The sequence below is a fragment of the Durio zibethinus genome, chromosome 24 (assembly GCF_047325235.1).
Source record: "Durio zibethinus cultivar Kanyao isolate XHJ-2024 chromosome 24, ASM4732523v1, whole genome shotgun sequence".
NCBI classification, from domain to species: domain Eukaryota; kingdom Viridiplantae; phylum Streptophyta; class Magnoliopsida; order Malvales; family Malvaceae; genus Durio; species Durio zibethinus.
Genome location: NC_143185.1, coordinates 7,686,120 through 7,697,607, shown reverse-complemented (window position 1 = coordinate 7,697,607; position 11,488 = coordinate 7,686,120). Strand labels below are relative to the sequence as shown.

At 29.8% G+C, this 11,488-nt stretch overlaps 2 protein-coding genes across 2 annotated transcripts; one reads left to right on the top strand and one right to left on the bottom strand.

Annotated features, from left to right (window-relative positions):
* Positions 1-141: 141 nt before the first annotated feature.
* Positions 142-3,514, bottom strand: LOC111316811 (uncharacterized). The gene is made up of 6 exons (XM_022918965.2): positions 3,338-3,514; positions 3,166-3,220; positions 2,867-2,917; positions 1,564-1,655; positions 1,414-1,491; positions 142-550 (listed from the first exon to the last, which is right to left on the bottom strand). The coding sequence occupies exons 1-6, from the start codon at positions 3,391-3,393 to the stop codon at positions 400-402; spliced, it is 483 nt and encodes a 160-aa protein (XP_022774700.1). The 5' UTR covers positions 3,394-3,514; the 3' UTR covers positions 142-399.
* A 6,248-nt stretch (positions 3,515-9,762) lies between these two features.
* On the top strand, positions 9,763-10,790 carry LOC111316810 (large ribosomal subunit protein eL27x-like). The gene is made up of 2 exons (XM_022918964.2): positions 9,763-10,241; positions 10,551-10,790. The coding sequence occupies exons 1-2, from the start codon at positions 9,862-9,864 to the stop codon at positions 10,567-10,569; spliced, it is 399 nt and encodes a 132-aa protein (XP_022774699.1). The 5' UTR covers positions 9,763-9,861; the 3' UTR covers positions 10,570-10,790.
* The last annotated feature ends 698 nt before the right edge of the window (positions 10,791-11,488 follow it).

Sequence of the window (11,488 nt, the reverse complement as noted above, 5' to 3'; positions counted from 1 at the left end):
AAAAGAGGGTCACTAGTCCGACACCAGGGCAGGATCATATTTTCCTGCACCAAAGTATCCAGAAACAATTATAGCATAAAAACAAGGAGTTGCCTTGACATGTTTTACTACGGATTAACAAACTGCCAGAACTCATCGCACTGAACTGTAAGGGTTGATACTAAACCCGAGAATGCATTCAATTTTAACAACATTTAAAATCATTTCACATAATTATTAAAAAAACAAAAGTAATACTTTATTCCATGCTTACAGGACCTTCCCCCAAGACGCAGGTAAGACATGGGATGCCATATTGACATATACTCTGCCCAGCATGCTTATTTCTGCTGCATCAGGATAATCCACAAATGCTGTATCTGAAAAATTGATAGAACACTGAGAAAAAGGGCTCATGATTTATATCTCAGATTCAGAGCTTTTCTCCTCTTTAGGGGGTGCAAACTGCCTACTAAGACGGGATCTTGTCCAAGGATCAAGGGGAGGTCTCTGCGGTGGCTGAGGAGTTGGTGGCTTTGACTGTCTAAGCTCATTTTCTCTGTCAATAAACCTGTTCAAATGTGCAAGCAAATCATCAAAATGTATGCTCCGTGTCTTTGTTTTGTGAACATGCAAATTTTATCAACCCTTCAGTAGCACAGCTAAACATTTGTTCAGTATTCTCAAAATAAAAAAGAGAAGCAAAACATCTGCTCATGTAGATGCAGAGCGCATCTGATCTTAGATGTCTGACACCAGACATTAGTCTACATTGCCAAATATATTTTGAACTCAAAAATCACAAATCTTAAGGTGCATGATCCACCGAGAGTAGATATTCAATCATTGGGTTAGCAATATTCAGTTAAAACCGGATTAACCAAATTAATTGAAGAAATTCAGTTAAAACAGTTCAGTTAATTCAGTTACTCGGTTAAATTCAAAAGTGAGCTTGGTTACTTAAACTAATTCAGTCAGTTTTGGTTTTGACATTTGAAATATTTTAATAGTGATATGAATTAATATAGGCATCTTTCAGGGTTGAAGCCCATGATGTATATAGGATCTAAGCTCAATATGTGAATACAATACAAGCCAACCAAATACACCTTATCTTAAAAAAAAGTAAAATTTATAATTAAAAAATGCTCCTAGTGTATTTTCATTTACATTTGTTGAGACATTTTAATGTTTTTATGTATGGTGAACATTTCAATGTTTTTAAGCTTCTGTTCTTACGGGGTTTCCATAATTATTTACTTTGCCTCGGCATAGAACAAAATGAAACTAAGAAAATTGGGCTAAAGTGCATTAAGTCCTACAAGCCCTAATATTTCAATTAATTTGACTACCAACTGAATTAACCTTTCTAATTCAGTTAATCAGTTAATGTTTGAACAAGCAACTTGCAATTAGCAAAATAAATAGCCTTACTCTATATAGGCCATTGGTGCAGCATCACCAACTCGAATGCGAGTTCGAAGCAGTCTTGTATATCCACCTGCTCTATCTCTGTAACACATAGGATTGAATCAATATGACATAACAATAAATAACAAAGAAAGAAAAACGTAGAGTATTCACTTGTATCGATATGCCAGTTCAGTAAATAGCTTGTGAATGACATCATCCCCTCGCACAAAAGCAGCAGCATGCCTTGCAGCAGAAAGTGAACCCTTAAAGAATTCAGAAATGGAATAAGGCAATGTTGAAAAATCAGATTTAATCAAAAGAAACAATACCACAACATAACAACAGAGTTTATAATGCAAAAAAAGAAATTAAGTCTCCAGCCCCAGTTTAATAATAGGAGTCAGCAAAATACATGCATTAATTTGTAAATAGATTTGGCCATTTTGTTGCATTTTTAACCACCAAAAAATGAAAGCATCCAAGAGCTTTTCATTGATTTATCAATGATACTATAGACTCATCTTCAGATACTTAACAATCACAACCTCTGATGACCATTACACCATTTTCAGATGCCTTATAAAGAGATGTCTTGTGAAACAAGAAAGGTTCTTATAAAGAGATGTTGTGAAACAAGAAAGGTTCTAAGTGCCTACTCTCGTATTAAACATCTGTAAAGACCAAAAACCAGATCAAGATCATCAATCACTATCCTACATATTCTCTTGAATCTTTGACCAATGTAAACAATCTAGATATGGACAACAACTACAACATGACACATACAAATTTGCTGCTAAAAGAGTTTAACAGAATCTTAGGCAGATAATTAAACCATAACCTTCACCTCCAAGGGCAACTTCAAAATCAACATCAGGCAAATATTAGAATTTCAGGCTGTTTTAAAATTTTCCCATGATCATGGTTATAAGTGGATACAACAGTCAAATGTAGAAAAAATGTGCAAAACCATTCAAACTTCTACCCTACTGTGTCCAATTCTCAGATGTCAATTAAAGTAGGTCTTTAGTAACAAATGTTCTATCCTGGACTAGAGATAGTCCAAGTTAAAAGTTCAAAAATTTCAAGCCATTGGGCCATAATGAATTTCTACATTAAACGAAAACCCATAATTGGAGTTAAACCTAAAATCCATTGCTTTTATCATTGCAATTCTGTTGCATGCAAGTTCTAAAAATATCAATTACTTCCACACAAAAGCACCAAATTAACAAAACTTGATTTGCTTAAAAAATTTCCAAAGTGAATATCAAGCTACAAATAGACAAATGCCACACCACCGAGAAATTAATGAAAGAGCCACATTCATTTGCCATCCTGAAACATTATCCATGTCAACATTAGAAAGGAAGAAAATTTTTCCTATGTTGCCTAACTAAAGAAACACTAGCTCTAATTGATTATAACAATTACAAAAGTAAAAAAAAAAATTAAATCAATATGTTGCAAATACCTCTTTCCCAAGCTGTACCATGTTATCCGCAAGTCGTCGAATCTCCTTCGCCTGCAATGGATTAAGTAAGAAAAAAAGGAAATAATATGTAAGATCCATGTAAAGTTTAATACCTATATACATTAAAAGAGACATAAACTCAGATAAATTCAGGTAAAATAAATAAAACCCAGATTTAATGACTCAATTGGGAGAAACCTATTAACAGGAAAAAAAAAAAAAAACTTAAAAGAAAAGGAAATACAAATAAATAAAAGAAAAACATTAAAACTCCAGAAAAACCTTAAAAAAGAACGAACCTTGGCAACAGTAGTTTCAATGCGCTCGTGCTTTACCAACTGGGAAACCATTGTTCTGCAATTAAAAAAAAGAAAAACAATTAAAATTAAAAAAAAAGGAGAAAAAAATCAAACTATCAAATTTATAAATTAAAAAAGGAAAAAAGTTGAGATATTGAAGAGAAAGAAGAACCTGAGCATCGACATACGATGACCCGTGGGTCGATTAAGCTTCCTGAATTTCGTCATTTTATTTTATTCTTTTTTGGGGAAATAAAAAGAAAAAAAATGAAGAGAGAGAATGAAGATGAAAGTAGAGAAATAAAAAACCCTAGCTAGAAACCTCGGAAATGCAGAGATTGGTCTTGTACAAGTGAAAGCACTAACTTCGCTTTCATGGGCTTATCTGGATTCGTTGGCCTAACCGGGTAACCCAAAGCCACCCCAAACTCTGTAACCCGTTTTGGGTTTGCCATTGGACGAGTCTAACCTTTAAATTTTTCAAGAAGCCTTCTTTTTTCTCTCTCTCTCTATTTTCGAAAAGCAATTTGCTTCAACATAATTTCATTCAAAAAAAAAAAAAAAAAGAACACTACTTTAATACTAGTTACTAATATTTTGGATTAAGTTCAAATTAGCAATTGTATTATTGATCAATATTGATTTCTATCATTGTATTTCAATTTCATTAAATTTTGTTATTGTATTTTTAATTTTATTGATTTTTAACATAAAATAAGGTAATTGACAAAAATTTATCATTTACATTAATAGAAGATCTCGCGAAATTGAAATATTTCAATTTCATTGCTTTTTGTTCAAAAATCAATGACATAGAAAATTCAGTGAAAAAATTGTCAATTGTATTAATAGAATATTGTGTGAAATATTTGATATTTTGTAATTTTTGTCCCAAAATAGAAAATTAAAATATTTTCAAAAATCAAACAAATTTAATGAAAATTTAATAAAATTGAAATATAATGGTAAAATTTAATATTGAGTTTCCTCATACTTAATATTATTATCATATTGCTTTTAATACAAAATATTTTTAAAGGGGTTCTATTCACACCTTTGCTTTTAACATCACGTTGCTTTTTAACATCTCATTTTTTACTTATTACACCTCTCACTCAAAATTCAAATTTTCAAAAAAAAAAAACAAATCACTCACCCCATCCTCCTTCTCCTTCTCCTTCACACCTCTTCCTTTCTCTTTTCCCTCAAACCCAAACCCTAAACAAAAATCAACCTAAATTCAAAGGAAATCAAGGGAAATTAAGTTATAAAGCTACTAATTAGAAGTAATTCGTTTGTTTTTGTGTTTAGTTCATTTGATTTTGTGTTAAATTTCAAAAAAATTAGTGTTGCATTTAAAAAACTTTCATTGTGATTCATAGGTTCCAAAAATGAATGTTTAAAAAATTTTCTAATATTTTGAAAATGTATTTTCGAAAATTTTGAAATATTAAAAAGATTTTCATACATTCATTTCCGCAATCTTTTAAGAGTTTTCAGATATTCATTTTCAAAACCCTTAAAGGTTTTCAAAAATGCATGTCCAAAATCTTTAAAAGTTTTCGAATATTCATTTCTGAAAACTCTTAAAAGTGTCCGAACATGAATTTTTGGAAAACCCTTACAAATATCGACATCGTATATCTAGAAACTTAAAAAATCCACAATAATTTCATTTTCTATGTATATATGATTATGTACTCATTGAGTATTGTATATTTGCTTTAAGAGCTAATGTGTTGACTGTATAATATGTAAAAACAGATATGGCATGAACGATAGGAACTAGCACTAGTCGAGATGAGGGACATGTTTCAAGTGATATTCGAAAGCATCTGGCTATCTTTGAAAGGAAATGACAAGTTGATAAACATGCATATAAGCCTATTATTAATTCAACAGAATAGCCCGCAAAGCAACGGGATGGTTATCCTGTATAATTTGTTGTTCATCCCCTAGTGCCATTTCCTAGAAAGTCGATGAATGTTTCTTTGCTTCAAAGCTTTAGCACTCATATCGTAGCATAAATATAGAATGGTCAGGTAAAAAATTCAATAGGACCAATGCTTATTTTTGTTACTTAATGTGCACAAAATTAATAATTAGTTTTTATTTATTATTGTTGGTATAAGAGTGAGTTACTTTAAAAGTAATCAACCATAAGGTAAAGTTACAGTGTTGGCCTCTAAATCTTTTCAACAGCGTATTCATAGTTGGTGACATATGAGGTGAATTCATTTTTAGTGAGATTGCTTAGAGTATCAAAGGCTATGGTAGCCAATAAGACTAGAACTCCTCGTGGTGCATTTGTCAAACTATAATAGTTGTAGGATACCTTTAAAAATGTTACTGATAGCACTTCTGATCGAGATGTGGAGTGTGTTACCAAAGCTTTGTTACGCCATCTTTTTAGGTTACACATTATTTGTCGACAAAAGTGAAGATAAAGTATCAGTTGCATACTTATATCTATTAAATGACTTGAGCATAACCAATACATAAGTTTGGGGGACAACTTGCTTAATGTATTTATAAAGGCAGTTTGGTATAGTGAGTAGAGCTCAAGTTCATCAGATTGCTAGTTATATTACACTTATTCAAATATCTATATTACATTAGTTTAATGATTTATAAATTAGTTATATTTGTTTATTTGATTTTATATAACATATTATTTATGTTTGTTTAATATAAATGCATGTATGGATTTATGAGCACTTTTCGATGCTTGTTCCAGTAGCCAATATTAGGATATTCTGATCATGAGACACAAGTATATCAGGTAATCAAATGACCTATATCAGGTAAGGTTATTCATTTTTTGTATGAGACACAAGTATCCAAAGACAATAAGGTTTCTTTCAATTCCTTAATACGCTTTATGGATTCAGACAATGTGACATTCACCTCGATATTAAATCAACTCATCAATTAAATCTTGTCGCATTTATACGTAAACATCTATACCCAATCCAAATAATCCATTAATAAAATGAAAACAACAATATCCATCTACCTCAACATCAATGATGGTTTGTATATATGGATGTAACTACACCAGAAAACTAGACAAATATTACATTTTTTGTTTATCATAAGAACGTTAAACAAAAGTTTATCAATTTGTGTTGTCATTTTCACTAAATTCATGGTGGTTAGTAGTGATGTACTATCCTATACAGATAACACAATCTTTTAATATGACAGGTCATGTTGTGTAGATTTATTTGCTTCATTAGCTCTATGACCTTTTGTCTTAGCAATCTATAGTGGTGGAATCAATGCAGTTATTGCTAGAACACTTAGGTTTTACAACTTCTTTTTATGGTTAATTATTGAACTCATCACAATCGTTAAAGCATTTATGTTTCATTCAACCTTAATATAATGGTCAACTTTTTAGATATTTCATCCACTGGGCTTTTTATTAAATCGAACTTATTCTAACAAGGATGCATTTCAAATAAAGAAATTGAATTTTTCACCCTTATGTGCTTTATATTTTCGTATGCACAAGGTATTCTATATGTGCATCTAATAGCACAACAACAATAGTGTTTTTTATTCTCAATGTGATTTGCTTGCTTTACCTCTATGAATATCATATTCAGTGCTCTTTTAGATACCAAATCTCATAACTTTTTAAACAATAAAGACTTCTAAGTATGTTCAACAATCGTAAGACTTCTATTAAATAAAGTCTTTATCTCTATATGCTGTAACTCAATAAGGGTGTTAATTGTACTTTATAATAATTCAAAATCTCCTTGAAATGATCAAAGATTTCTCTTCAATTTTAAATGTGTACTCTCAGCCCTAAATGAATTAATAAAGGTATACTAGAACGAATATCTTGTTATGAATTATGTAAATCTAAATAATCTTAATAAAAAAAAAACCAAACCATACTATTTGTTGTAACATTTCAAAGTGTTTTACTTTATCAAATCAAATCATACCTATTTGTTGTAACATTTCCAACCAGCAACAAATCACTCATTATATTTTGTTAACCATTACTCTTTCACATACTTGATTGCATCAAAATAAGTCTAGTAATCAATCTCCAATGAACTTAGATGCCTTTTACACTCATCATCGATAAAAGAGAACACAAGGATACTCTAACTTGCCATGAATGGCTCGCACTTTTCTTTTCATTTAAAAAACTTATTACAATTCGCAAGCATGTTTCTTGAGATATACAATCTGCACAAAAAAATTTGTTGTATTGGAAAACATAGCCTCTATTGTATTCATCAATGCCAAATCTCTATCAGTAACAATGACATTAGGATATATACTATAAAGTATCAAACCTTTTAATGTCAATAATGTCTAACTATAGTTGTCATAGCACTTGGTCTTCATGTACACAAATGCAATAGAAAATATCATCTCAATGAAAGTCACATCAACAATCTCAAGTAAGTGGAAACTGTTCATTTTATAGGTGCAATCCATAATCATGACACTTGAAAAGGCATGCAACAAATATATACCAATAGGATAAACCTAAAACAAATCTCTCATACAATCGTTTGGCTTGTTAGTCTTATGCCACTCTATGTATTTATAATCAGACAACTTGTTCATGAGTTATTACATTTGTGACCTATTAGCTTTCTCAACATAATTGTTTTTATGATGCTTATTGTACATAATCTTTATAGTGCTGAAAATTTTCTCATTATGTGTTCCTAGGTTTAACTATAATATTTGTCATATCAACCACCACTGTTTTTTCTTTGTCAAATAATCAACCTGCAAATGAATATCCCTATAATTGTTTTGCTAATAAATGATTATAAAACCTATAGACTATCTTCACACCTCACTCATCTTCGCTTGCCAATTTAAAGCCATATAATTGAAATGGGCAATTACACTTCTTTGTTCTCATTCTCTTACATTGCATTTTTTATACCTTTGCTTTATTATTTTGCTATTTATATTTTCCATTGCTTTCACATGCTAATCTTATTCTAGGTTTTTTGCCTAGACCTTTCAAATCAGAGTTTTTAATCATAATCATAAAACCAATAACTTTTTCTACTCGTCTTACCTAAGAAATCAATGCTTCTTTACTACAAAACACCTGCACAACAATTTGAATTTTCACATTTTGTATCTAGATAAACTAATATTAAAAACATAATCTTTTATGCCTCCTAAATATTTCGTTAAAAATATAATCTTACCTTTTCAGTAGTAAATGAAAAACTACAATAATGTTTTGTATCCAAATTCTATGGTGATTCATTCTACTCTATTAGTGTAGTTCCCAAATCATTTTGCATGTTAATAAAAAAATTAAAAAATATTACTTTTGAAAATGCATTTTTGGTTCGTTGTATACTTTTCCCAAAAACCAAAAATGCATTTTTTATACATTGCATAAGTTTTTGAAAATGAATTTTTGGTAAATTGCTTACATTTCCAAAAATAAATTTATGATATATTACATGTTATTTATGGAAATGAATTCCTAAAAATTACTAAACAATCTCGGATATGTATATCCAGTATTATAAAGATTCTTCTAAAAATTCATTTTCGATAACTCATATCTAGATACATATGGATATTTTAGAAAATGAATTTCTTGATACTAAAGTTTGTTTCAAAAATGTGATTTCAGAAAGTGCGAATTTAGGGATAAAATTAGCTTACTCAATCTTTATATTTGAAATCTTCATTTTTGTAGATATTTTTCTCAAATTTACTTTCCATTTTCACAATATATAGGATATTACAATTACTTTTACAAATTTTGGTTGTAAATTTTGACCATAATGTGAAAGTTGCTAGGAAGAAGAAAGAAAAAAGAAAATGAAAGAAAAGAATAAGAGAAGAGAAGATGAATAAAGGTGAAAGAAAAACAAAAAAGTAATTTAATAATGGATATTTAAATAATTTCATTTAAGGTTAAATTTATAATATAATTATTAGGTTGTACAAAGAAAATGTTAGGATGTGAATTGTATCCCTCAATTTTTGAATAAAATCTTATTTTGATTTTATGCCTCTTAATTAGAAGTATTTATGAGTAAGGTCAGACCCAATATTTTGGGTCTCAAAATTTTTTCAATCTTAGTCCAGATTGAAAAAATAAATTTCAAATCTATTTATTAAAATTAATTTATATAATAAAAAATAAAAAATCTTTTCTTAAAATAAAATATAAAAAATAAAAATTCACACATATATATTTATATAGCTATAATATTTTAATTATATATAGTTTATTCCGATCAAGTTAAGTTAAATTCAGATTTTAATTTTTTTGTCTAAGATCCTACTTGAAATTTAAATAAATTTAAAAATTATATCTAAATTCGTTCAATGAGCTTTAAATTTTTACTTAAACCCTTTTAAAATTTGAATAAATTTTTAAATTTAGTAAGATAATTTGACCCTTGACGGTATACTTTCAATTATTCTATTTCAATTCTAAACCTTTTTTGATAGGATTTTCAACGGCTAGATTCGTCGTGTGTGTTAAATGAAGAATTTAACAAAAATGGGCGGCTAAGATCAAATCATAAGGCTCAATCCAGTTTAGACCCAAGAGTATCTAAACAAAGGAGCCCATCAATTTTCATACAGGTAAGGAGCTAGGGTTTCATTTTCGGCTGCTGGTGCATTTTAGAGAGCAAAATCGAGTGAAAATAACAGCGAAGAGGAGCAGCAGCCATGGTGAAGTTCCTGAAGCCAAACAAGGCCGTGATCGTCCTCCAGGGTCGCTACGCCGGTCGCAAGGCAGTGATAGTCAAATCCTTCGACGAAGGGACCCGCGACCGCCCTTACGGTCACTGTTTGGTTGCAGGGATTAAGAAATACCCAAATAAGGTTATCCGCAAGGATTCTTCCAAGAAGACAGCCAAGAAATCTCGTGTGAAATGCTTCCTCAAGCTCGTCAATTACCAGCACGTGATGCCCACGCGTTACACTCTGGATGTGGATTTGAAGGATGTGGTGGCTGTCGACTGTCTTCAGAGCAAGGACAAGAAAGTGTCTGCTTGTAAGGCTACCAAGGAGAAGCTTGAGGAGAGGTTTAAAACTGGGAAAAACAGGTGGTTTTTCACGAAGTTAAGGTTTTGAGATCTGGTTTTTTGTTATTTTTGAAGATTTTGAGATTTGTGTAGTTTTTAAGCTTTGTTTTATGGTAAAGATTGGATCTATTTTATCATCTCGTACTATTGGTGTTTTTTAATTATTGTTACTATTCTGTTTTTCTATAATAATTTTGTTGGATTTAGGCTGAAATGAAAGTAATCATTGGTTTCTTCTGCAATTGATCCTGCTTATGGCTACTTCTTGTTTTTCTCATTCTGATTCATGAAAATGGTTATCTTGACTGATGTTTATGATTGTAATTATAGGATTTGCACATTATATTAGTGTCTGTGGTTGTTACAAAGCTGAGTTTAGAGCAAATCAGGTTATCTTTTTTATGTCTGTAAGACCAAAAGTAGCACAACTACTGTGGCATGTTTTCCTGTTAGTAGGACAATCATATGGCTCAATTCAGGTAAACCACTGTACTAATTCCTGATTGCTACAATAATAGTATTTGGATGTGGGTCAAGGCTGCTATCACACTATTAAATCATTCTGTATCATTTGCCCTTGCATCTGCTTGATGTTTGAGTGATGGTCATTCTCCTACGAGGTCAAAAAAAATTGGGAAAGAATAAATCATACCCTTGTAGCCGGAGTACGGGTGACCCGGATATGATAACTATGTGCGAAAATTTTTAAGTCATCTTTGATTCTAAAGATGATGGATATGATAAGATAGGATAGGATACAATAATAATTATTTTATATTATATTTAATTTATATTTAATTAAAAATGATAAGATTATAAGAAGGATTATCATTTTTTTTATATAAGATAATTTTATCTTTTTAACGTAAAAAAAATTATTTTTTTATCTATGAAATTAAATTTATATGTTTTATTATATTTTTAAAAATTATATCAATAATTTAAATTGTATAAATTTAAAAAAAAGATAATTTTAATTAATAAATAAATTAATTTAATTTAATTTTTACACACATTAAATATAAAATAAAATAATATTATTTTATTTTATTTTATTTATAATATCATTTTATTTTATTTTATCATAATTTTTGTATCTTAATATTACGGATTACACTTGGAATTTAAGATCTTTTTTCACATTTTTTTTTTTTTACATCAGAAGAACAAAGTTTTAATATAAGTAAGGGAAAATAGAGAGATTTGATTCGAAATCAAACATTTGATGTATGTAATTAATCACTAGGTTAAAGGCTTGGGGACAGATT

What these genes read in the sequence shown, in the direction of transcription:
- LOC111316810 (XM_022918964.2), top strand. Translation starts at nt 9,862, where the DNA reads ATGGTGAAGTTCCTGAAGCCAAACAAGGCCGTGATCGTCCTCCAGGGT.
- LOC111316811 (XM_022918965.2), bottom strand. Translation starts at nt 3,393, where the DNA reads ATGACGAAATTCAGGAAGCTTAATCGACCCACGGGTCATCGTATGTCG. An exon ending in TGGTACAGCTTGGGAAAGAG is followed by an intron (nt 1,656 to 2,866) that starts GTATTTGCAACA and finishes GAATTCTTTAAG; the next exon opens with GGTTCACTTTCTGCTGCAAG. An exon ending in GAACTGGCATATCGATACAA is followed by an intron (nt 1,492 to 1,563) that starts GTGAATACTCTA and finishes TATGTGTTACAG; the next exon opens with AGATAGAGCAGGTGGATATA.